This window comes from Pan troglodytes, chromosome 17, assembly GCF_028858775.2.
Source record: "Pan troglodytes isolate AG18354 chromosome 17, NHGRI_mPanTro3-v2.0_pri, whole genome shotgun sequence".
Taxonomy (NCBI): domain Eukaryota; kingdom Metazoa; phylum Chordata; class Mammalia; order Primates; family Hominidae; genus Pan; species Pan troglodytes.
In genome coordinates, this window is record NC_072415.2 from 73,155,031 (window position 1) to 73,179,956 (window position 24,926).

The window sequence follows — 24,926 nt, forward strand, 5'->3', positions numbered from 1 at the left end:
TGTTCCCAGACTGAGTAATTATTACAACTATTATTTTTATCCAATTACTTGTTTCCTTGGTGCTGACAGAAAGATTAATTTAAATAAAATACTCTGCTGGGTAGTATCTGCTTTTCAGTTTCCAATAAAGTCCAGAGGAGTGCCTGGAGGGGCTTCTGGGAAGGGGTCTTCTGATGAATCAGCCGATGTGCCACCCCAACTTGACAGAAGGCCCCCTTGTCAGCAGTTTGACGCTTGCCCATGTATGACGGTTCATTTTTTAAATTTAAATGTCAATAGTTGCTAAGGATATAATTTCCAATGCACTGTTTAATAGCATAAGAAAGAAAATTGTTCCCAAACTGTCTGTGGCAGAACTTTTTTGTATGATGTCATTTGTAACCCCTTCCATGAAGTAATTATGATTCCTGATAAAATGCTTGGGTAATTTCCGGATAAACTTTAATGGGATTAAGAACTGCTGAGAAGTCAGGGTCTCCACTCAGCTATCTAAACCACGTCAACCAGTCTCGAGCTGTTCTTCTGTTGTGGTGCCATTTCTTTTTTCTGTTTGTGTCTCTTCCAAAAAAGAATCACTGAATTGGCTGGCTTGCTGGGAGCCTCTTCTCTTGAGGCCAGTCTGAAATAGAATTCTGACACAGGCTAATAACAAGTTTGTCTGACAAGTTATTTTAAGAATTCACATTTTAAAAATAAATTTGTTACATCATTTTCAAACGATATCCATTGGAATCGAAATACCATACTGGCATGATACTCAATACCCTACATGAAAAATATAGGAGTTACTTTTTGACACTTGGACATTTTACATTTCTTTTTCTTCTCCTCAAATTCATAATTCTGCCTCTCATTTTATCCTAATATAATATTTCTTACGACTAAATTTACAACTTACAATTTCTTAACATTGATTGACCTCAGAATCATCTATAGCAAATCTGTAAATTTTTGTGACCATAAGGTTTTTTGTGTTCCTGAGTTGAGTATACAATTACTATTACCCAACTCATAAAAATGCACAAATATATTACAATTTTGACAAATAATTATTAAGTATAAAATTTAAATTTTATTGGAAATAAATCTCTTAAAAGAGATGGGACTAGTTTATTCCCTCTCTCCTCCATCCCCAGAAAGACACATAAACATAAATAAAAACTACATAATGCTAGAGGGAACTAGTGTTCACCACTGAGTCTATTCTTGTTTTTTATCTTTATGGATATAAGCTCTGAGGAGGGCTGTTCACATAACAACTACATGAGATTGGAAAGAGTTTTGTTATAGCAACGTTATTCAACTCTTTGAATTTCTGGTATATTCAAAAGTCACATTAAAAAATCTATCGGCTGTCTTCACTAGAAACTCTTTCAACTTTGTTGAAAGCAAAGAATTGGAAAACCAGTTTCCAAAAAGATTTGCTCCCCAGTCATTACAGTCCAATATAGCTCCAGGATTTCAAATCATGCCTTTCAGTAACCCAAGAATTCTAACACTCCAGGGCCATGCCCAGTGGTGTGTAGGTAAATTCACTCTCTGGGGAAAAAAGAAAAAGGCAAAGAAAAGAAAGCCCTGCTTTATAGCTTTTGTTCGTTTACATGGTATAAAGGCTTCCACCACAACCAATTTTTTTTTCTTTTTTTCTTTTTCTTTTTTTTTTTTTTTTTTTTTAATGTTCATGTTTTGCTCTGTCACCCAGGCTGGAGTACAATGGTGCGATCTCAGCTCACTGCAACCTCCACCTACTGGTTTCAAGCAATTCTCCTGCCTCAGCCTCCCGAGTAGCTGGGATTACAGGTGCCCACCACCACACCCTGCTAGTTTTTGTATTTTTAGTAGAGATGGCGTTTCACCACGTTGGCCAGGCTGGTCTCAAACTCTTGACCTCATGATCCGCTGGCCTCGGCCTCCCAAAGTGCTGGGATTACAGGCGTGAGCCACCGCACCCGGCCACCAAGGCCAATTTCAAGCCACTAACCTGACCTCACTGACACACGCTTGGGATGACAGGCACACAGTCAGCTCTCCGGGCCAGTATGAGACACTCAGTACCGCAGGGCATCACAGTTAGATTCAGACAGAGGGAGGAGTGTGTCCCTCTTCTGAGAAGTGTGACAGATGATTGTGAAAGGGGAGAGTGAGGAGAGTTGTCTGAACTCAGGGGTGTACTCACGGAAATCGGTTTATGAAGGAGTACCCATGGGTGTTGAGAACATTGATTCTTCTAAACATCCCATGCCTGGGTACTCCTTGGGAAGGCTGTGCCACCATGGTTCCAAGTGCAGCAATTTGGAGGCTACCGATTCAAAGGATGGAGTATGGACCTTGGAGTCAGCCACACCAGGGCTCAAATACTGCCTATGTAATTTATGATTATTGAGAACTTGGGCATATAGTTTCAACGTCTTGAGTCTCAGTTATCTCCTACAAAATACAAGAGGCCAATACCTACCTTGCAAGGTTTGAGAGCAAAAGGTAGCATGCATACAGTGTTATATCCAGCAGGTGTTCAACAGATGAATGCTACTATCAGAGTCCTTTTAATTGAGTCTAAGTGATGTGACTTGAAGGGTTGAGGATTAGGGTATCAGGACCTGAACCCAGTGGGAAACATCAGATCCCTTGCCATTTAGGGTTCACCTGCTCCAAAGCAAGTAGCTGCTTTGGTTCCATCTAAAAATGTTGACTTCAAAACAGAACTTTCAGCTTATTTCCCTCTTTTTCATACACATTTCATCTTATAAATTGCAGAGGCTGGGATCTCTGGTCTATATGGAAGAACACACTCAACATCAACAGTAGCTCTCCCAGGGAGTAGAACTCAAGACTGGTCTATCTTGTACCTAACCAGGAGGGTTATTACCAAGAAACAAGAGTCTCCTTCTAAGGTGGTTTCACCTGTAAGGCAATCCCTTAGCCTGGTCCCTGAGGGCTTCATTAGAGTAGGGTCCTGGTGATTTTACTGGCTTGTTAAGAAGGCTTTTCAAAGTCTTGTGTAATGATGATGAATGGCAGGGCAAAATCATGTTAACACATTATAAACAATTCCAGGCACAACCAGTATCTCACACTGTACTTTATTTTTCTTCACAATATTAACTAGACAGACAAGGAAAGTTTAACGGCAATGTGACTTTTTCCAACAACACAAACAAAGTGCCATTATAGCTAATGGTGGCCAACTGGAGACTTACTTTACCTTAACCATGTAAAGTATCCTTACCATATTTTTTATGTGTACAGTGTTGCAGGATATCAGCCACCCCTTAAAAGTATCAATCTTAAAAAGAGCCGTGGAAGGTAAAAGTATGAAAATCTTGATAACAAAAGCTTTCAATACAAAAACACTTATTGTACACTTATTTTTATTTAAAACAAAAATATCCCCAGTAACTCAAAACAAAAGCAAACCTTGGTTGAAAACTTAAGAAGGTATAATAAACAAAACCACCAAAAGAAAGCTTCCCCAAAAGAAATGCAATCCACTGTCACTCTTGCAAATTCTACCTTGGAGGGAAAAACTTAATGAAATGAGCTATCTGGAGGGCCCACGGCAGATTTTCCAAAAGGTTTAGGTGCATGGATTTACTCAGTATCTACACTACAGTCTTATTTATTAATAGTCTCAGAATTTTCTTGATTGAGCCAGCCTTTCCATCCTCCACCAGTGTTCCCATCTTCTGTGCTCAGCTTGGTATGCAGAACAACCTTGTTGTTGATAGGATGTTGGCTTGAAGTTATTTTTCTGGGGCAGTCCAGATGAACCGGTACAGTACCATTCATGCTCCATCTGATTTTCTTTGCATCCAGTGAGATGCATATTTCATGATTGTCCAAGGTCATGGTTGTCCAAAGACATGGAACAGAATGATTCACTGGGTAAGACTAAAGGACTTGTATTATCACTTTCCAATTCAGTTTCACATTGCTTAATTTTATAAAATTTTTTTCTGTATTGTACATAATAAACATTTAGAAACAGATGTCCCTACCAACCAGAAGGTTGTCATTAAATATCCTGTTAGTTAAAACTGCACATTTATTGTTTAAATACCCATTAGACATATCCAGCTTGAAATTTATACCATTGCACTGCCAAACGGAGCTGCACTTTGAGCCATGCTGATGTCTCTGGAATCTAAATGTCGTACCACAAACTTCAAAATGTTTCTCATTTGTCACATAAGGTTCTTCGCAGAGGCATCACATCGACCCCAATACAGGTCCTTCATACCCTTAGTTCTGGTTATTCTGAAAACTTCCAACTCCCTGATCCAAACTTGGGAATGTTTTACATTTAAAAATTCTTCCTCCCTCCCACCCCTCCAACAAATGTCCTTTGTCCCATAATAATTAAAAAAAAAATCCCTGAAAGATCCAAATTGAATAACAATAAAGATCTGATTGGAACCTTCATAAGCTTGACAATGTAGAATTGTATTTCTTAAAAAGTGTGTAACCACATTTGTCTGGGCTGCAAAAGACACCACAGAATAAGATCAGAATAGAATTTCAACTGACTCCCTAATTTCCTTAGAATGGCTTGTATTTCGAGCCTTTCCTGTTTTTCTCTGATAGAGTAGGTGTACATTACTAACTATAAGTGATAAGAAAGTCTAAAAACAGCCACTGCCTTAAAAGTACAATTGGAATTAGAGTTTAAGTTCACATTTATAAACTATTTGTTTTAGGATAAGTTTAATTACAAATAGAGACTATTTGCAATTCTGTTCACTCAATAGATCCTGGAGGTGAAAGCTAGACATGTGTTGGGATTGCCCTAATTATTTACATTTAATCTTGATTATTATAACTCCTCTCGATTTATAATCACTTCCTAATTTTTCCCACTGGGCCAGAGCTACATCTTTAGATGATAAGCATTTACTAATAAAACAAAGATCACATATAAATGGAAGGCCACATCTGAACACAGAGAGGTAAGTGAGCTGTGGAGAGAATGTTTGAACTAAATTGAGGTGCTTCCTTAATTCTGTGACTTTAATCCACATCTTAAGCCTGCCAGAGTTTTCTGCCCCTGCAAAATCTTCGGAGACGACCCGGTGGCCATAGACCCTGTCAGCTGTCATTCTGGCCTCTCTTTCGGAGTATTTGTGCAGCGAGGGACTGGGAGGGCCGAGGAGGTTCTCAGATGTTCTTCTCCTTTTGGGGCTTTTTTTAGAGCCCTTGTCCCCAATTTGGAAAGTGCGTATACTCTATTTAACTCTGACCCTGGCCAGTGTAAAGAGGAGTACATACAGAGGACTGTTTTTTCATTCATAAAGAGCAGTTAAGATGCAGATGTGAATCCCTCTTCAATACAAAATAGGGATGGTTCTCTGTTGCCCAACTGCAAAATAATTAGATATAATGAAAAAAAAGAAGAGGAGAAAAAAATGACTAGTTGAGGCTTTTATATACATTCATTGCTTCTAACATGTTTTTAACAATAAGGAAAATGCAACATCAACTACTCTTAGAGCAAGTGCAGCCACAATACTGTACAGTTCTGGGGCCAAGAGGCTGGGCACATTTACTGTTATTAAAACCAGGTAACAAAACCCCACAGCAAAAGGCAGCCAGCCAGCAATTAGCCCCCGTGACCTCTTAATATATATACATTTTTCAAATACTCTGTGAATCCCGTTTGAACAACAACAAAAGACAAAACAGGCTTTATATTAAAAATGTCCACGTTCTTCATTGTTACTTCTAAAGCAGCTTGGAGGATCTTACCACGTGGAGCATACTGCAAACTGACTCCATTAAAATGATTTTGGCAGGATAGCAGCACAGGATTGGATATTCCATATTCATCACTTTGACAATGTAAACCTTTCATAAAATAATATTTTGCTTAAAAATTAGAATCATTCAAAGGTCTGATCATTCTGTTCCCTGAGGCCCGCCGGGGAGGCCTGGCTTCATACCACAGGTTTCCTGCTTTCTTGGTGGAGCGTAAGCACCACTGCATTTCAGGAAGACCCTGAAGGACAGCCATGAGAAAGCCCCCGCGGAAGGAGGGCAGGAGGGCTCTGGGTGGGTCTGTGTTGAAACAGGCCACGTAAAGCAACTCTCTAAAGGTCAAACCACCATAGATTTGAATCTGCTGGTCATTCCCCAGCTGGATTTTTAACTGAATGAATCTCATGGGTTTAACCAAACATGCATGTAATCCTGAATACCATGAATTAAATGCGGAATTGCCCAGGGACGAGGAAACCTTCAAGAAACAAGGTCAAAGGGACAACAGATATAACTGTCACAATAAACAATTCTGTTGACGTGGAAATGCACATGACTTGGTTGAAACAAAGCTCCTCAGTGGCCAGTGACATCCAGGTTTTTCTTAGGTAGCTGAGACTCAGGGCTTATCTCACCTTCTCAGAATGCTTTTGAAGAATCAAGAGATAAAAATCCCAAACAGAAAACGATCACTTTTGCTCACAAATAGTGTATAGGCCATAACTAAATACAATTAAAAACAAAAAAACGCTGAGATGCATGTATTTTTTTAAAGCAGCTTTCGAAATATCAACCACAGCATTAAACATTGAACAGAGTACATTCCAAAGTTAATACAGATAAATGGTATATAATGCAATAATGCCACAGAGTTATTCCATCAATGTTTCAAGGCTGATTCTAAACTGGAAGAAAAAAAATTTCCTAGTTTATTTGCTGAAGATGTCACTTCTTTTGCTACTTCTTTATAGTTCCCCACCATTGATTTTTTTTTAATGCCCCAGGATGTACAGATAACCCCCATATTCCACACCTGGAACTTTTTTTTTCTGTCAGGTTTTCAAATAAAACCAAACTACAGTGACAAGATAATGTTTTACATGTAATTCCATAGACAGAGGTCAATTAATCCATGACACCTCACTTCAATGCTTCCTTTAGGATTTGTGACCCTCTCCAAAGTCACTTAAAGCCTTGCTTTAAACTCACAGGTGGGCCAAGGCCACACAGCCAACATGCCATGTGCTACGGCCAAAATGGGCCGTGGCCATTGCCTCTCCTCACGTTCCCAGCCTTCACCATGTCCTTCTGATAGGAAGGGCCCAGGGCCTCTGTTCCTTCCCTCTACAGTGATACATGTCTTAAGAAGGGTCGTGGCTCTCATGCTCCACGTGAAAACGGGCCTACCTGGAGGGCCCCAGGGTGACAGGCCCAGCCACACCCCTCTATTGCTCTTTCTTGACAGTGGAATTCTGAGCTCCATCAGCTTCCAGACATTCGGAGACCACACTGCCCTGTTGATCATCCCTGGAGGAGGCCAGTGAGGGCCCAGGCTCAGTTCCAGGACCAGGCCTCCAAGCTGGGACACAGGCAGGTTCTGCGGACTTCGGTCTCCTAAAAGCAGGCACTTGTGGCGGCCTGATGCTCTGGGTAACTCTAGCCTTCCTGATGCGGAAGTCACCGAAATGTTCACTTCCTCAAGTTCCAGAGGATTCTGTTTCTTACTCAGACAGAACCAGTATTGGGAGTTGGGGGTGCGTATCCAAAATATATGAATATACACGATCAGGGCTTAAGGTACTGGATGATATTGTATAAATTGCTAAAATGCTTTTCTCGGCACAATTGGTAGCTTAAAAAAATACTTTCCTATGACTTAAGGGCATTTTTCCCATCGCTGTCCTTCGGCGTGGAAATCTCAGTGGGTACTAGGTCCATCTGAAGTTCCCAACTCTTTTCCTCCCACCAGGTATGCATCATGTGAGTCATATGCAAAGAGTCTCTTCTTCAGGCCAGGGAGGCATGGACTTCCCCCCACAGGAACCCTCCCTCTGTTAATATCACAGCCCCCAGGGCAAAGAAATACAAGTGAATGAACACCTTCTCCCCAGCCTCCAGCAGCCAGAAAGCCAGCTTCCCCAATGATCAGGTCCTTTTTCCATCCGTCTGCTCTTCAGATGGTGATCCGGCCAACAACATGGAAAGCTAATCTGTGTTTACAGGCACAGAACATCCAGGTGGAGCCACACGAAGCGGTGCTTGGCAATTAGTGGTCGGATTTCCAAAGACAGGAGTTTTGATGGGACTGTCTTAAATAAATAAATCTTTTTTTCTTAATAATGTAAAAAATAAATGATATTTCCCTTTGGCAGTAAATAGCTGATTCGACGTTTTGCCTGAAGACTGTTAATTGTTGTGTGTGTGTGTGTGTCTGTCTGTGTGTGTTATGTTTATATGTGTGTTATTTTTTCTTAAACAGCCTGCAGCTTTGTTTCATGGTACATCACTGACAATGCATATTATTTCTACTGCTTTAGTGAACCTTTTGCATATTTGTTTGGGGCAGGCGTGTTGACTTCACTTGTGGCCCAGATAGGCACCCAGGGTGATGCAAGCTCCCACCAGGGCCAAACTGAGCAGAGTCTTCAGAGACAGCCAGGAGAAATCAAACAGAGGCCGCATGCTGGGGCCGTACAGTTCCACAAAGGCATCCTGCAGTTGGGGGAGAGGAGGGAAGAAAAAGAAAGAGTATTAGAGAGAGAGCAGAGAATGCCACCCCACAGAGAAAGAGGCATCCTGCCAGGGCAGCCTGGGCACCTTCAGAAGGGTGAGAGGGGAAAAGGCAAATGCTCTTTGGAGGCCATGATTCAGAAACCACTGTTTTCATTAATTCAAGGCATATTTATTGAGACCCTATTTACGTGCCAGCCATCTTAGAGATACAGCAGTGCATAAAATAGACTAAAAGTTCCTACTTCACGAAGCTTCCATCTAGTGGAACAGTATAGACAGCAATCAATAGAAATTATCACATGGTGTAGGAGAGAGTGCTAAGGGCCGAGGAGAAAAACAGCAGAGGCAGTTAGAAAATATTAGAGGTTTTGCAATTTTAGCTAGCATGCCCATCCATAAAAGTAATAAAATCTAGCAATGATGATGACCGTCACACTCCTCGATTGAGTGCTGACATCTTATCAAATGTCTGACATGCATTATTTTAGTCTTTGTACCAAACTTTTTCTTTCTTTATTTTTTTTTTTTAGAGACAAGAGTCTTGCTCTGTTGCCCAGGCTGCAGTGCAGTGGTGCAATCATGATCCACTGCAGCCTCGAACTGTTGGACTCAAGAGTGATCCTCCTGCTTCCGCCTCCTGAGTACCTAGGATTACCACGCTTGGCTAATTTTTAAATTTTTTGTAGAGATAGGGTCTTACTATACTTTCTAGGCTGGTCTTGAACTCCTGGGCTCAAGTGATTCTCCTGCCTCAGCCTCCCAAAGTTCTGGGATTAAAGGCATGAGCTTTCTCATCCAGCTAATTCTTTGTACCAATCTTATGAAGTTATTTTATTTGTTTCTGTTCTGAAGATGAAAAAGCTGAGAATCGCAGGGAATAAGAGACTTTTTAACAAATGGCAGAGCCAGGCTTTGAACCCAGATAGAAACCAGCAGCCTTCTCTCTGCTGATGCCCTGGCCTGGCTAACGGCAGCTCTGTGAGAGCATTTGGTCGGTCAAGGGCTCAGTCAGTGGAGGGGCCAAGGGCAGCCTTGACTGGTGCAGTGCCAGCCTCTAAGGTCAAGGTTCTCCTGGGGAAAGGGAGCTGTCAGGGGGTTTCTCTTGGGGGTGGCTAGACTGGACGACCACAACTCTGCATTTACTCAAATTGTGGATCTCACAAGGCAGGAGATCAGGGGTGTGTCACTGGATGTGCAGGTCCCTGAGAGACAAAAAGGGTGTCTCCCTTCCATTCCTATCTCTCCATCTCAAGTCGGGTCTGTAGTGTGTTGTAGCAAAGTCCACCCTCTGGATGGGCTTGGATTGAGCAAATCACCAATTGCTCATTTCCTAGATTTTGGGGAGATTATGTTTCACATTTGGGTCCAATGAGTATTTGGACAACTTTCTGAATGAATATTTGAATATATAAATCAGTAAATGAATTCTTTTTACTTCTGATTTATTCAGGATGAAGAAGAAAACGAGAATAGTTCCACATTATTCCCAACAACCCTGACTCAAAGCACACAATGTTATTACAGGAAACAGTAACATACCATGACCCTGGACATCGCTGTTGGGAGGGGCTCCCACAGTGCACAGAGGGGTTCCCTTTCTCTGGGGCAAGGGCTGTAGCAGTGGGACCAGGGATTCTCTTTGTCTCCCTCATGCTGGGCATGGTCTTGGTGCACTATAGATGCGTAGTAAATGTTTGTTCACTTAAGCTTTCTGAATACAATCATTGGTCTTTGGCTTAATGCTTTACCCAAATGCTTATGAATCTGTTTGAAATTACTCCTTCTATATGTAACAACCTCTGAGAATCCTGAGGTAGTCTTGATGAGGATTTAAAGCATTGTTAGGGTAACTTTCCACATTATTAAATATAGATTTATACAATTATTTTCATGACATATAAAATGTGCCATACTTTAAAAAATTCATGTTTATAGTGTTTAAAACTTTTGCTATTATAAACAATATCATGATATATTTTTGTACATAAATTCTTGTCTATTTGTTCAGTTGCTTTTTTGAAACAAACTCCTAGAAGTGACCTCAATTGACCAGTCATCAATATTGCTTCCAGAAATCATGAAGGGCTTGCCTTGAGCCATCCTCACACTCTCATGGATTGCCCTCCAACCAATGCCACCTTTTACAAAAGGCAGGCAAGAATTTAGGGCGAGGGTCACACTGAGAGTGATCCTGCCCCCCAGGGGACATTTGGCAATGTTTGGAAGCATTTTTAGTGGTCATGATTTGGGGTGAGGGTGCTACTGGTATCTAGTGGGCAGAGGCCGCGGACGCTGTTCAACATCCCACAATGCACAGGGCAGCCCCCCAATGCTAACAGGGCTGAGGCTGAGAAACTCTGGTTTATAAGATGCTCTGTAATCACAGACCATAGAAGAACAGATGACCCATCCTGTGTGTCAACAGCATTGGTCAAATCAGCACAATCAGCTAGCCCAGACCAGCGACTGCTAACCCAGTGGGCCTTCTGCATCTTTGGAGGTCCTTGGTTAACTTTTACCAGGAGAGGGCGCAAGGGCTTTCTTCTTCTTTTTAAATATCTATTGTTAAACATTTCTAAATTTCAGTGTTAGAAAAGCGAGGCAATAGACGTACATAAAATGTGTGTTTAGTGCTCTTAGCACAGAGCTAAGGCACAATCATGATTGTCTGCCAAGATGCACACCCCTCTCCATATAAGCAGGGATCAGTGGGGCAGGAAGGAGTCAGGACTTCTCCACAAGCCGGAACTCTGCCTCTTCCAGGGAGCAACCCAAGACATCACAGACACGGCTGCAAATGTCAACTAGTCCTCCCATCCATGCTTCTCTCTCTGAGGGATGGGTAGGCTGAAACCCCCAACAGCCCAGCCAAAAGACACCCCAAATTTGTCAGGGCACTGGCAATAGGTTGTCTGCAATTTGGCTTGACATTGAGAAGGTCAGTGGCCGGGCTCTGAATCCCTTTAGTAATCAACAGAGCTTTGTGTGGCAAAATCTGAACCAGACTAAGCCCCCGATCATTTGTCCTCTCTGGACCTGAAGCCATCCTGGGAAACCGGAGGATGCAGGGACATACTCCAGCTGGCATTTTCTCCCAGTTGGCCTGGCACACAGTGCCGGAGAGCAGAAGAAATGCTGTCCCAAATATCCCCACCTCCTCGGAGCTGGAAGAATTCCCTCTCACCACCCTCACCCCCACACAAATAACAGTGCTTCTCATGAACCTAACAGGCCATTTCTGATATGCACTACACAGAACAATGTCATTTCTAGAGTGAGATGAGCTAAACTAGCAGCTCTTGGCCCAAAGCCTCAGCACAGAGATGCTGTTGCCATCCCAGGGGGCTGAGAAGGGCATGGGACTTGGAGGAGGAGTGTGGGTGAACCCTGGCTTTGATATTTTATTAGTTTATAACCTTGAGCAGATAACCCAGCCCCGAGCCTCATTTACTTCATCCATAGCCATAAAATTCATTATTGTGAAGATTAACGTAGGTCACTCAAAGCCATTTGTAAATTGGATACAGAAAGTGAGCTCGTGGCAGAACAAACACCTTGCTCTTGTCTGTCCTCTTGCAGACCTGCTCCGCACCTACTCAACCTGCCCTTCCCCCAAGAAGTTCTGCTGAGCCTGCCGTTTTGCAGAAGCAATTTCCTCTCTTAGCTTTCCGATCTGAGGATAGTCCGTAATTTCTATAGGAATTATGAATTAAAATGTATACATCCCGTGTTCTGGTCAAAGATGGGAAGTGATAATACAGTGCCTACCTATCTGTCCTTCTTTACACATTATTAGAGTGTAGGGCTAGAGGGCAAGTCATTTAACCCCCTGGAGGTTGGAACTGGCCTCTAAACTTTGCCCTTCTACAATTCCAAAGAGCAAAGGAGACCCTGTGGCTTCGGGACTAAAATGACCTGAAAGCTTCTTTCGTAGAAAGTCTTCCTGCTTTTTCAAACATCCTGATTGGGGCGATTTCCGAAGTCTGTTTGAACAGTCTGTCATTATTTGTTTAAGTTTGAAAGCTGTTTTAAATAAACACATGCTCATTTTATGTATTAAAAGCAACAAAGAGGGAAAAAGAAAACCTGGGTCGTCATGTGATTCGGACAAAATCCCAGTCTATATATTTAGGAAGCTCTGTGTCCCTTGCTCATGTCAGAACTGGCAAGGGCTCACCCGACTTCACGGATCACAGGTTCACACGGAAAGGCTGGCACCGGCTCCTCCTATGAGGAGGAGATGGGCAGGGCCTCAGCTCTGGTGGCTCTGTCCACAATGGCTTCCCCATAAATTTCCAATTCAGAGGCCACAGAGGATCTGAGTTCCACCCAGGGATGGCCCAAGGGGACAGGATGGCTAAACTCCCAGCCGCAGCCTTGCTGCAGGTTTGGAACCAGGCCAGGTCGGTGTGGACGGGAACAGACCAGGGTCAAGACTCCTAAACTCAGCAAAGGTGTCCTTACCCCTCCGGGCCACGGAGCACTCCCACCTGGGAGGCAGCCATCCTCCAACATTTTCCTTTTCCGTTCAGAACCTTCAAGAATTTTTTTTTTTTTTTTTTTTTTTTTTTTTTTTTTTTTTTTGAGATGGAGCCACTGTCACTCAGGCTGGAGTGCAGTGGCTCCCAGGTTCAAGCAATTCTTCTGCCTCAGCCTCCCGTGTAACTGGGACTACAGGTACCCTCTACTACGCCCGGCTAATTTTTGTATTTTTAGTAGAGAAAGGGTTTCATGTTGGCCAGGCTGGACTCAAACTCCTGGCCTCAAGTGATCATCCCACCTTGGCCTCCCAAAGTGCTGGGATTACAGGCATGAGCCACCGCCCCTGGTCCACTTCGAGAAATTTCACGTAAACCTAAAATGAGAATTTTTTTTAAAAAGGTCAGATTGTCAAGAATGGAAGAGAAGGTTAATTCTAAGTGCTGAAAAGAATGGCATGCGGTTGGGGATATGGGCGGGGGTCCCAAAATAACCCTTATGCCCAGGTAAAGGTAAACATGGAGACCTTTTGAATTTGGTAATGCATATCAAAAGGCTTTTAAAAAGCTTTTGTTAGTAATTTCACTTCCAGTTATTTATTTTGGAAAAATAATAAAGTGCACAGATTATGTATAATAGCATAAACCTGGAAACAAACGTCTGAAAATAGATGACTGACAGCGCGTCCACATGATGGAGTGCTGTTCAGCATTAAAAGTCATACCCTATAGTTATTGGCAAGAAATTGTGTTCCTAACGTCATATTGAGTAAAGCAGGACAAAACGGTCAGCAAAACATGATTCCACTTCTGTAAAAACCTAACATATACATGTGCGCGTTTACAAACAGAAAAAAATAATATAAAGGAAAACGCCAAGATGTTAACAGTGATTATCTTTGAAGGCAGAAGAAGGCATGAGGACATGGCATTTATGAGGCTATTCTGATTTTTTTTCCTTAGCTGTCTTTTCTAATTCAATACAAACATGTATATTACTATTTATGAAATATATTTTAATATATACTACATAGAATAATGTTACATTCTAAGTGCTTACTTAATCTGAAAAAAATCCAGACTCCATAATTTGACAGACAAAAATGCTGGGAGATGATGTCTAGTAGTGGGGAGACATGGGCTCCCAGGCAGCAGCCATGACCTAGAACCACGCAACAGGCCCCCGGTTAAGTGAGGGCCTCCTTAGACCCTGGCCCAGAAGAACTCTCATGAGCTCTGCCCCTCAGACCAATGCCTGCAATAAGAGGTTCAGGCCCCGAGCTCAGTGTGTGTTCTCAGCTCTCTATAGACTGGGGAAATTTAATATGGCTTGGCTGGCTATAAGCAAATTCGAAATTCAGCTACATTCTACAGTCTTTGAGCTGACTATGCATGCAGACGTTATACAATCGGAGGGAACTCTAAGGGAGAAAAGCCACCCTGTCCCCAAAGAGCTTACACGCTAAAGAGAGGTAATGCCTCTATGTGCACATTTGAACTAAACTAAATCAATGGGTGCCGCCATTTTGTATCCTGCAGACTGCAGAGTCTCATCGGCAGTAAGAAGAAAGTAAAATCAGACCATGCCAATGGGAAATCAAACACAGCTATCAAATGACTTTGATATTTTCTATTTTTCATGAGTTTATAATTTTGTCTCCATGGGGACCTCTGGGGATCTCTTCTCTCATGACAACTTTAGGGTTAGGGAGAAAAAAGGAAAGGGAGAATCACTGTAACAGAAAACTTTGGGCTGGAAGGAAGCTCAAAGTATGTTCAGATTCCCTGAATTGGTTTAATAATGTCTAATAAAGATATTAGCTCTTTTTTTAAATAGGTGAGTTGAGTGAAACTTTGACAGGTAAAGCAAATTCCTTACAGTGTGTATTCATAAGGAAATTCGTGGTGGACAGGAGCGTGAAGGCTGGGTTTCACCTGCCTCCTGCATGTCACTGGTTAGAATGCTGGCAAGCAGCTGGTTCTTCTCTCTGCCCAGGGAACCTCCTCCCTGCCTCCCTCAACTTGCTTCCTCCCATCCCGACCTTCCTCTCTGCCCCAGCTTGGACTCCAGCCCAAAACAAGTCTCATCTGGGCTTCCAAGTGGTGCTGAAGAAAGTTACCCAACCTTGCAGGCAGGTGCTGCTGGAAATTCATGGTCTCTAAACTCAGTGAGTTCTGACACCACCTAGCAATTCTTTATTCTTTGTCAGATCTTTTCTGTTCCTTTTGATGACTGTTCCCAACAGCCACCACTTGTCTCACACATCTTCCTCACCTTTTGGCAGCAAACACTGCCTTTTACTTCTCTGAGAAAACTGGGATCATTGGGCAAGAATTACCACAGCTTTCCACCCTGGCCCATGCACAAATGTCCATTTCTGCCTGTCCTTCCCTGCTCCTCTCCACACTTCACCCTGATTCCACCATCTCCCATTGCTTCAGGAACCTTCCTCCGTCAATTGTCCCTGCTCTCAATTACAATTTCAATCGCATCCTTCCTTTCTGGCCTCAGGTATCCTCAAAATGTCCGTGCTGATGTGTGCTCCACCCTAACCATTATCTTCTCTTTCTCTGCCCTCCTAGAAAAGCTGCCAAGCCACACTCATTGGCTCACTTCCCACCCACATTTGAACCCATTCAGTCTGGCTTCTTCCTATACTGTGCCTCTGAAACCACCCCCACAAAGACCACCAATACCCTCCATGTGGCTAAATTCACTGGGTGTGAGGCTGTATCTTAGTAGGTGCTCTGATGCCCCGGACACCAAGACCACTGAAGGTCTTCCGTGACTCTGCTCCCTTTGGGCTACCTCCTTCCTCCTGAAGAATTTCCTCTCTGTCTCCCTCAGGGGCACCTCCTCCCTGGCCTATTCTTATAAGTTCTCGATGCTGTCCATCAGGCTTCTGTCTGGACATTTTCTTTTCTCTCTTTGACCAATCTCTTTCACTCTCTTGGTCTTATATACCACCCCTATGATAATGTTCCTAACATCTTTATATCCAGTCTCACTTTCTCCCCTAACTGGCAAATACTTATTCCAATTGCTTTCTAAGACATCCCCTAGGGAGTTCGATCAACCTGCCCCAAACTGAAGCTATCATCACTCCCTCCATCAAGCCTCCCTCTCTTCCTGTCTTCAACCTGGCTATGGCATCAAGTAAACCTACAGCCTGAGAGTCTCCTAGATGTTTTTCTCTTCCTCATGCCCCATATTCATTCATCAGTAAATCCCATGGCCATAGGTTAGACTCCCTTAGAAGCAGACCCTAAGACAAAGATTTGAGTGCAAGTGGTTTATTTGGGAGATGATGCTAGGAACTCTAAGGGGAGCAGGGAAGGGAGAGAAAAAAAGGAAAAGACTCATGCATGAGTTACCTCATCGAGCAAGTTATTGTTACTGGCAAACAGAGCTTACTCCTGCCAGGGAAATCTGAGGGCTGGTGTAGACCATGCATCTCTTGTTAACCCACTGAGGGACTAGGGAGCTGGGGTATTTATACACCAACTCCTGCTATTCATTGGTTGAAGGTTGCTCCTATGGAATGTCAATACCCCAGCACTCCTAGCTGGCCATGTCACAGGTGAAGTACCAATCAAGGAAATAGATACAGATGCCACATCTCTTATAGCTGGAGGTGAAGTTAGTGAGCACTGAAGTGGTAAAGGCCAGGGGACAGGACAGAACAGGGCAGTAGATGCACTGCCAATTTTACCACCTGAACACTTCTCTCTCCCTTTACCTTCTCTCCCCAGGATCACTGCTGTGATTTCCAATCTGATCTCTCTGCCTCTGTCTGAGTCTTGTGCTTTGCCTGTAAATCTCTTCTGTGTACTGCAGCCAGAGTGATCCATTCAGAATCAAATCTGTTGCTTCCATGCTTAAGTCTAAGGTTCCCAATGCTCTGGCTCCAACCTAGTTCTCCTGCTCAGCTTGTCACTCTTAAGTCAACTTTGGTTCATTCAGAGATTCAGCTCAATCATTTTCTGCAAGCAACTTTCTCCAAATCCCTAGGTTGAGCTAAATAATCCTCGGCTGTTCCCTGTTCACAGTATTATACGAAGATCATCTGTTTACATGTCTGCCTTCCCCGTTCAACTATTAGCACCTGGAGGTGCAGGACCATGTTTTATTTATCTTTGGATCCCTGGAGCATGTGTCTGTCATACGTTAGGAACTCAGCAAATGTTTGTGGAGCTGAAACAAACTGATTTGTTTTACTATACGGCAGATTTTTCAAACATCCTAATAGATAATATTTTTTTAAAAGGGGAGTATTCAGAGGCCAAATAAAGGACTGGCTTAGATAAAATTCAGTGCTTTTTTTTTCTTTCAGCAGCAGCCTCTAGTGTCCTCCTCCCAGGGACTGATGGTTAGCCGGTTCCCAAGGACACAGAGGGATCTGACTGGTCAGTGCTGGTCAGTGTCCCTGCTATATTGGTTAGTAAATATTATCACCCCCACTCACAGGTGCTTGATTCTCCAAGAAAGGGAGTAGCATTTTCCAAACTCATTTGGCCCCTAACCCCTCTGTCAAGGAGACTGCTGCTGTGTTTGGAGTATTAGGAAGACAAACTTTAACAAGTGCTGCCTAAGAGGGTGAAAGGACAATAGCAGGGCATTGGCAAGAGGGGCAGCATTGGTGCCTGTGGTGCAGGGCAGGGGAGACAACCAGAGGTCAAAGGCTGTTTCTAGACATCTATGCAAACATAGAGACCACTGGGTATGTCCTGATCCTAGATTCCACCAAGAGGGCTGGAGACTCACTGGCAATACTATCTGTGACTACTGCGGCCACACAGAGTCTATGACATGCAACCGTCAGGTGAGAGAGAACGCCAGGAGAAAGAGAAAGGACATGAAGGAGGAAGTGGGGTAGACAGACACTTGTCCTGCAGAGAGAGCGCTCCATGGAGCCAAGCAAGATTCTCCTGACACCAGAGTTGGCTCAGAGCAAGAGGGGGAGCAAGCCGCACTGGCGGCTGGGAGTGGTGGCCGGCAGAGCACACGCAAGGAAGTGAGGACTTTTTTCTACCTGAATAAAGCAGCTGGTGAGGAAGTGACTCCATTTCCCCCCTTATCATCGGCTCGGCAGGATTTCCTCCGCAGCCACATTGTGCTGAATGAGTCTAGAGGGTTCCGTCTGCAGAGCAGTGTGGCTTTGGCAGCTGCACACTTGCTTCTGTCCCCTGTGACTCTTCCTCCCGCACCCTCCCTTTACTCCCAAAATATTGTTTCCGGGTTTGGGGGAAAAGGAAAGGGAAAAAAATAACCCTTGAGCATATAACTGAAGGACACACAGCTGCCTGGGCCGGAGATGGCGAAGAGGCACGGGAGCGTGAGAAGCACAAAGATTTGCCTTCCTCCAGGCTGGCGAAGGCTGCTCCCCAAAGCCATCTCCAGTGCCTGGGGGTTGATCTTGGAGGAACTCTGGGTCCAGGGGGAGGGGCTGGTTGAAACATGGGCCAATGACATTCGTGAAACCTAATCTCCATGTCATTTGGATGTAACAAGAAACCTGCTGGAGATATGGCAGGAGATGAAAAACCCAAATAAAACAAAAACAAAACTTGCCCGCTTACCACAGTTGGTCCAGGGAAGTTCTGGTGTGTTCTGTTATGCAAATTTAGCTAAGAATACAAATCAGGCAGGGGCCCTCAGGAGCTGGGGAGGCTGAAAAATGAGAAGCCCAAATGGGTGCTTCCTTTCTCTGGCATTATTTTCACAGTTTGAAAATAATGTGCAAAGATGGCTTATGCCATGGGCCAGGGCAGAGGAAGCTTGGCCCCAACCACCTGCTAATGGAGACTTCAGCTGGAGCTGGCTATTCCAGAGATGGACCTCAGAGGATTCCTTAGTCTAATTACCTTCTGGGCTGGGGTAGAAGGTGGTGTCTGGAGGGAAGCACAGAGCCAAGTTCCCTACTGCCGCACTAGCTATGCAAATACTGCAGGGCACCTGTGGGCTCATGTCCCTCCTGCAAGAAGGTGTAATCAGTCCAGTAATTCAAAAGACGTACTTCTGAAATGGGTGGAGAAATGCATTTATAGCAAAAAGTGCTAAAAATATGTTAATAGTTATGCTATTTGGTTCACCAGGTTAGTGTAATAAACCATAACAAGAGAGACTAAAGGCCGTATCTATATGACCTTGAAATCTCATCTTCAGCGGGCTTATTCATTCAGTAACCAAACTATTTTTGTAAGGTGCTGAGTATTTAGCTTAAAGCTAAATAAGATACATGCCCTGCCCTATAGTAACTGCTCGGTAATATTCCCAGTGGCTTCCATGGCCCTGAGAATTTTCTTAGTTCTGAATTCAAAGCACTTTGTGTCTTGTCTGCAGGCCCATTTGCCCAGCAGTGGCCTTGCCAGGAGAGAACAGGCCCATGCTCCTGTCCTCATTTTAAGGCACACCTGAAGAGGCCCTAAAGAAAGGGCCTATATACACACAGGCCTCAGTCACCTGCTTTCCAGTGTTTTGGCTTTAAAACGAAGTTTCTTCATTTTTCTTCCTACCTTCCTCATTCCATTACCTTTTTTTGGCTAGAGCTTCCGAGGGCCCTGCCTGTTGTGGTGCTCAGCCCTCTCTTGTTTTGGGCTTATGCTATTTCACTGTTTGGGGGGGAAGTATCAAGCGTAAAGTGACAAACTTAACACTTTTATGATATTGTGTTGGACATGAAAATATGTCCAGCAAAAAACTTAATTATTATAACTCAACAATAAAAACGTAAGTAGCTAAATTTTAAAAAAGGCCAAAGGATTCTGGTAGACATTTTACCAATGAAGGTACACAAATGGCCAGTAAGTGCATGAAGAGATATTTCGCTATCATTAGTCATTAGGGAAATGCAAATCGAAACCACAAGGAGAGATCACATCCACTAGAGTGGCTCTAATTTTAAAAATAGATAATAACAAGTGTTGGCGAGGATGTTGAGAAATTGAAACCCCTGCACATGGCTGGTGGGAATGTAAACTGGTGCAGCCATTGTGGGAAAACAGTTTGCTGATTCCTCAAAAAGTTAAACAGAGTCACCACATGACCCAGCAATTCAACTCCTAGTACACCCAAAGGAATTGAAATTGCACGTTCACACGAAAACTTGTACACAAATGTTCACATCAGCATTATTCATAATAGCCAAAAGTGGAAATGACCCAAATATCCACTAACTGATGAACAAATAAACAAAATGTGGTCTACCCACATAATGGAATCTTACAACTCAGCCAAAAAAAGGAGCGAAGCATTGACACATGCAACAACATGGATGACCCTCAAAAACATGAGGCCAAGTGAAGGATCCAGGCACAAAGGCCACCCACTGTCTATGAATCCATTGACATGCAATGTCCAAAATAGGCAAGGCCATCAAGACAAAAAGTGGATTAGAGGTTCCCAGGAGATGGGGAGACGGGGAGACTAGGGAGTCATTGCTAATGGGTACAGGGCTTCTTTTTGGAGTGATGGAAAAGTTCTGGAATTAGCTAATGGTGATGGCTGTATAACCTTTTGAATATACTAAAAACCAATGCCCTGATCACTTTAAATGGAATTTTATGGCACGTGAACTATATCCCAATAAAAGAGCTTAATTATGTTCCTTACACGACATGAAGAGGGACTAAACTATTTTTATACCATATGGAATTCCACCGAAGTACTGGCTTGTCATGGATCCTCGGCTCACAAGTGTAATGAGGAATGAGACGCTGCTGGTTAGAAAATGTGCACCACTGTCATTCTCCAAAAGAAAAAAAGGAAGAACTGTAGTAGGAGGTGGCATGGTTTGTGTTCTGGATGAGAAGTTAGGGGTCGGATGCATGAGCAGCAATCGGGGCACTCCTACTTGTAAGGTGTGCAGCTCACTTCACCCCTGGGACCTTCAATTTTCCTCATCTGAAAACTCCGCCGTAGCGAACCTCTAAGAAGTCTCTCTCCGCTCTACCATCTGGGCTTACCTAGTTAGTGACCTTATTCTTCACCCTTTCTCGTGCATCCTTGAGGATGTGACTTGGGTTCTGTTGGTGCGTGCCAGAGCTGTGTTACTGTAACTATTGCAGAGGATCTCCTGCTTCCTCTCTGTGTGGTCCATCTCTTCCATCCGCCACTTCTCCACTGCTCTTCTCCCCACCTGGCCTCAGACCTTCCTGCTGTGAGTTAGGAGGAGGCCTTTCTTGGCATAGCACTGAAGCTGTGACCTCTGATGTGCATCTGTGCTTCCAATCTCTTTGCTTTTATGAGCATAATCCAGGTTATTTGTCCCAGACCCCAACCCCCATATGCCCACAAAGCCCTCTGCCTCTCATGCCAGTTTTAATTAGAACTGGTGACATCAGTGTGGCTTAAAGTAGGGAGCAGGTGGGAAGCTCTGATTATACTCAATACCGAACAGGACTCTCCACTGCCTGATAGGGGCTGGGGATTCCACAGGCAGACTGGCGTTTGGAATAGATCCACCAACTCTTTTTTCTTGGGATCTGGAGCCACACATGTGGCTCTCCTCCCCACCCCAGGCCACTGTCCATACCTGTCTCCGTATGTGAGTAGAACATAATCACTGTGTGCTCCACAGGGATTGGCGACAGGCAAATATGCTCTACTTGTCGGTCATGATTTGGGCCAAGCGTGCCGTGGCTCCTGTGCCTGCCATGTGACTCGTGAACACGGGGCATGGCCCAGGCTGCCTCCCTCTATTTTTGTCACTGCAAGAGTTAATTCATGAAAATACGCCAAAAATGGGAACTGAAAGCAGATGCTTGTTAAGTTCTGCAGCTTGGCCTAATCGCTGTCATCAGGACGTCGCTGCTGGGGGCAGTGAGGGGAGGGAGTCCTTCATTTATTAAACGTGGAGGGCCAGAGTTAGGGGCCAAATGTTTGGTTTTCACTTGTTTAAATCAGTAAGTGTTGACTGAGGCTGGTGGTGTGGGGAGTACAAAGAACCTGCATGTCCTAATAGGAACTTGCTGAAAGTGGCCTCAGACCTGGAGGAGGGTATGTAGAAGAAAAAGAGCAAAGCAGACTAGGCTGGAGGAGGCGGCATCCTCAGCCAGCTGGGCACTGCCAGCCTCCCGCCCTGCCTTGTCTGGCACTTGCTTTTTGGGACTGGTTAAGAAATCAGCCTGGACATCTTTTCTGGAAGCTCCACACTGCATTAGCTCCAGGGAGCCCTGATGACCTACCGCAGGCCCAGACATCTGTCGAGGACCAGATGCACCCCGGATGGTGCTGGTTCTGTTGTTCTTGGTTTGGGGCAGGTAAGTCACAAATGGCTGAAACTTCACAGCCTGCTTACATCCCACTCAAAAGCACCCCAACGTATAATAGTCTTACTCAGATCCCAGCTCCCCAGTTCTGCAGCTCAATGGGTCATTCTGTGACCGTCAAAGTGAGTGCGATGATCCTCTGAGAAGCCCATGGGAGAGGCTTCTTATCCACACCATCAATCTACCGATCAGGAGGAGAAGAACAATTACATCCTCTGCTCTGGGGGACAAGGGGAGCTGACGGATGGTGGTGAACTCCTCAGTGAGCTCCATAAGGGCATGCTAAGAAAAATCTGCTTTCATTTTGTAGTTTATGATTTAGTTCAGTTCACCTGGAAAGACTCAACATGAATAAAACCAGATGCATTTCAAGGAACACTGCTTGGCTCTTTGACAATCCTCTTCCTTCCTCATCAGACAGTCTTCCTGTGCCCAGGGAAGACAGCAGACCTCTCTATCACAAGGAAAATGCAGGCTCTGTCAGTGGCAGCAGCTGTTAGTACCAGGACAGGTAAACGGTGGGCCAGGTCAGCCTGTGGTTCTGGATCCTGGCTCATTAACATATGGACAAGATACGCTGGCGTGGCCTCTCATCTGAATAGCTGTTTACGGTGAAGGACCTCTGACAGTATGCTTTCTGTTGCAAGAAGGATACTGCTGTATATAGAACTAGAGACAGAAGCAAAAACAGAAACTCAGAGAGAGAAATGGGAGACCTTGAGACCCAGAAAGACAAAGAGAAAGAGAAAAAGAGAAGCTGAAAGCAATCATGGATGAGTTTTAAGTGAGTGGAGGGGCTGAAATATCTTCCATCAGCACAACCTCCAGGGGCACAGTTGACAGCTGGCTGACCTGACCCAAGGACACGCTCTCACAGTGAAGCCAGTGAAGCTGGCCTGCTGGGGGCAGGAGCAAGGTCAGAACACTACACGTGCCCACTGTACAAGGCCTGTCAGCGTTGTCAGCAGTGGGCACTTAACACGAGAAAAGTCGTGCCCCTGGGAGATCCACTTCCAAGGCAACTGTCACTTCCCGTCAAACGCTCAGGACCGGTCAGACACATTTGCAGCTTGCAGCGGCGAGCCTGGGGGACCCTGCCTGCAGAAGGGATGCAAGTATGTGCTGGCTGGATTGCAAATGGGATTTGAACTGTGCTACGGGGCCTTTATACACCGACTATTCCTCAGGCAAAAATGGCAGAGCCAGAACATTCCAGGTGGGACTGGCAGCTGAGTGGTCAGTGGCCATGCCTATGCATGTGTAGCACTGGCAGAACCTTGCTGCCATTGCAGAAACCTTGGAGCGAGTTGGCTCAGGTTGCATTCAGGGATGCAAACATTTACTGACTGCCTGAGTTGCACACAGCATTGTGCAGAGTGCTGCAGGGGAGACAGTGAGCTTGACTCCATGACAATGAGCTCCTTAAGGCAGGACATCATGCTCATCACCCAAATCAGGTACTCAGTAAACGCTCTTCCAATGGGATGACTCAGAGATATGCACACCTAAGGTCATAGGAATAAGCTCAAGTTTGGGCTGGTGAAGGCTTCAAGAGAAATTTTAGGTCGAGCAAATTGCTATTTCCACTGAGGAAACCCCTTGGCCAATCTTGGATCCACAGGCAACATGTTTTTCATAGTATAATTGGCGCTAACTTTGGATAGCTCGTTTTAGCTCTTTCTTTCCTCTAGCTTTGATCTATCTTTTGGACATATCTGAATCGAGCAATCCAACCATAGGCAAACCACTTTAAAAAGTATTTATTTAGCATCTACTTCTGGCCAGGCACTAAATCTGGGATGACAAGAGATATTTAACTGTGGTGCCAAAGCCCATTAAGGTGGCTTTTACAAACAACTCTAGACAGAAGAGACTGCCATCAGAAAGGTCACACAACTTGCTCAAAGTCACTCAGCTCATTGCAGCAAAGCCGGGGTTCGAATCCAGGACTATATGACTGCCAGGCATGTACCTTTTCAACTATATTTTGCTTCTCCCAAAGGAAGCAGAAAAGACATACAAGATCCAACTCTGGCTCCCCCAGAGCAATAAATATGAGAGGCTAAACAGGAAGTCCCGAGGAGTGACAGGGAACGCTCAAGAAATGTACCAAGAGTGTTTAAGATGGGCTGGAAGGCGGACAGAAAGTGAGACAGGAGCTGAGGCCTCAGGACTTCAAATAAAAGCAAGAAAACCAAGGATGGTGTTTCAGGGCAAGGAAGTGGCATGGGAGTTTGGGGCCACCCTGGTGGGTCCTAAAGCAAGCCGGTGTATGCCGTCAGGGGTGAGTCAGAGCGAATGGGGCCACATCAACAGAAAGAAGACCCTGTGACCATGGAGAAACCACCAGTCACAGGACCTTCCCCATCACCCCCGCCCCCGCCGCCCTGGGCACTGTGCAAGGCTGGATTCCACGGGAACGTGTGCGGCACACTCTGGAAGCCCTTGACTGTGGTCTGGCCCTGTTGCTAGGGCTGCACGTGCCATCTCAAGAGTATTTAAAAATGTTGTATGATATAGACTCAAATCCCCAAAGAGAAATTCTTTCCATATTATTCAGGATAAGCCCTCCTATTTACAGGGCTGCTTCACAGGGAATTCTAGAATGTGAAAGAGAACAAAATTTCCTTGAGTCACAAAAACAAATCCAACTTGAGGCCTAATTTAGAATATTAAAATATGTGGCCCCAGAGCTTC

The 24,926-nt window shown here is 44.4% G+C and overlaps 1 protein-coding gene across 1 annotated transcript in view; it reads right to left on the reverse strand.

The window, feature by feature from the left end:
* Positions 1-3,064: 3,064 nt before the first annotated feature.
* The window catches only part of BCL2 (BCL2 apoptosis regulator), a 199,522-nt gene continuing 177,660 nt past the window's right edge, over positions 3,065-24,926 (reverse strand). Inside the window, exon 3 of the mRNA XM_001145537.6 lies at positions 3,065-8,460. Coding sequence (XP_001145537.1) covers positions 8,326-8,460 — 135 coding nt within the window. The 3' untranslated portion in view covers positions 3,065-8,325. The remainder of the gene's footprint in view (positions 8,461-24,926) is intronic.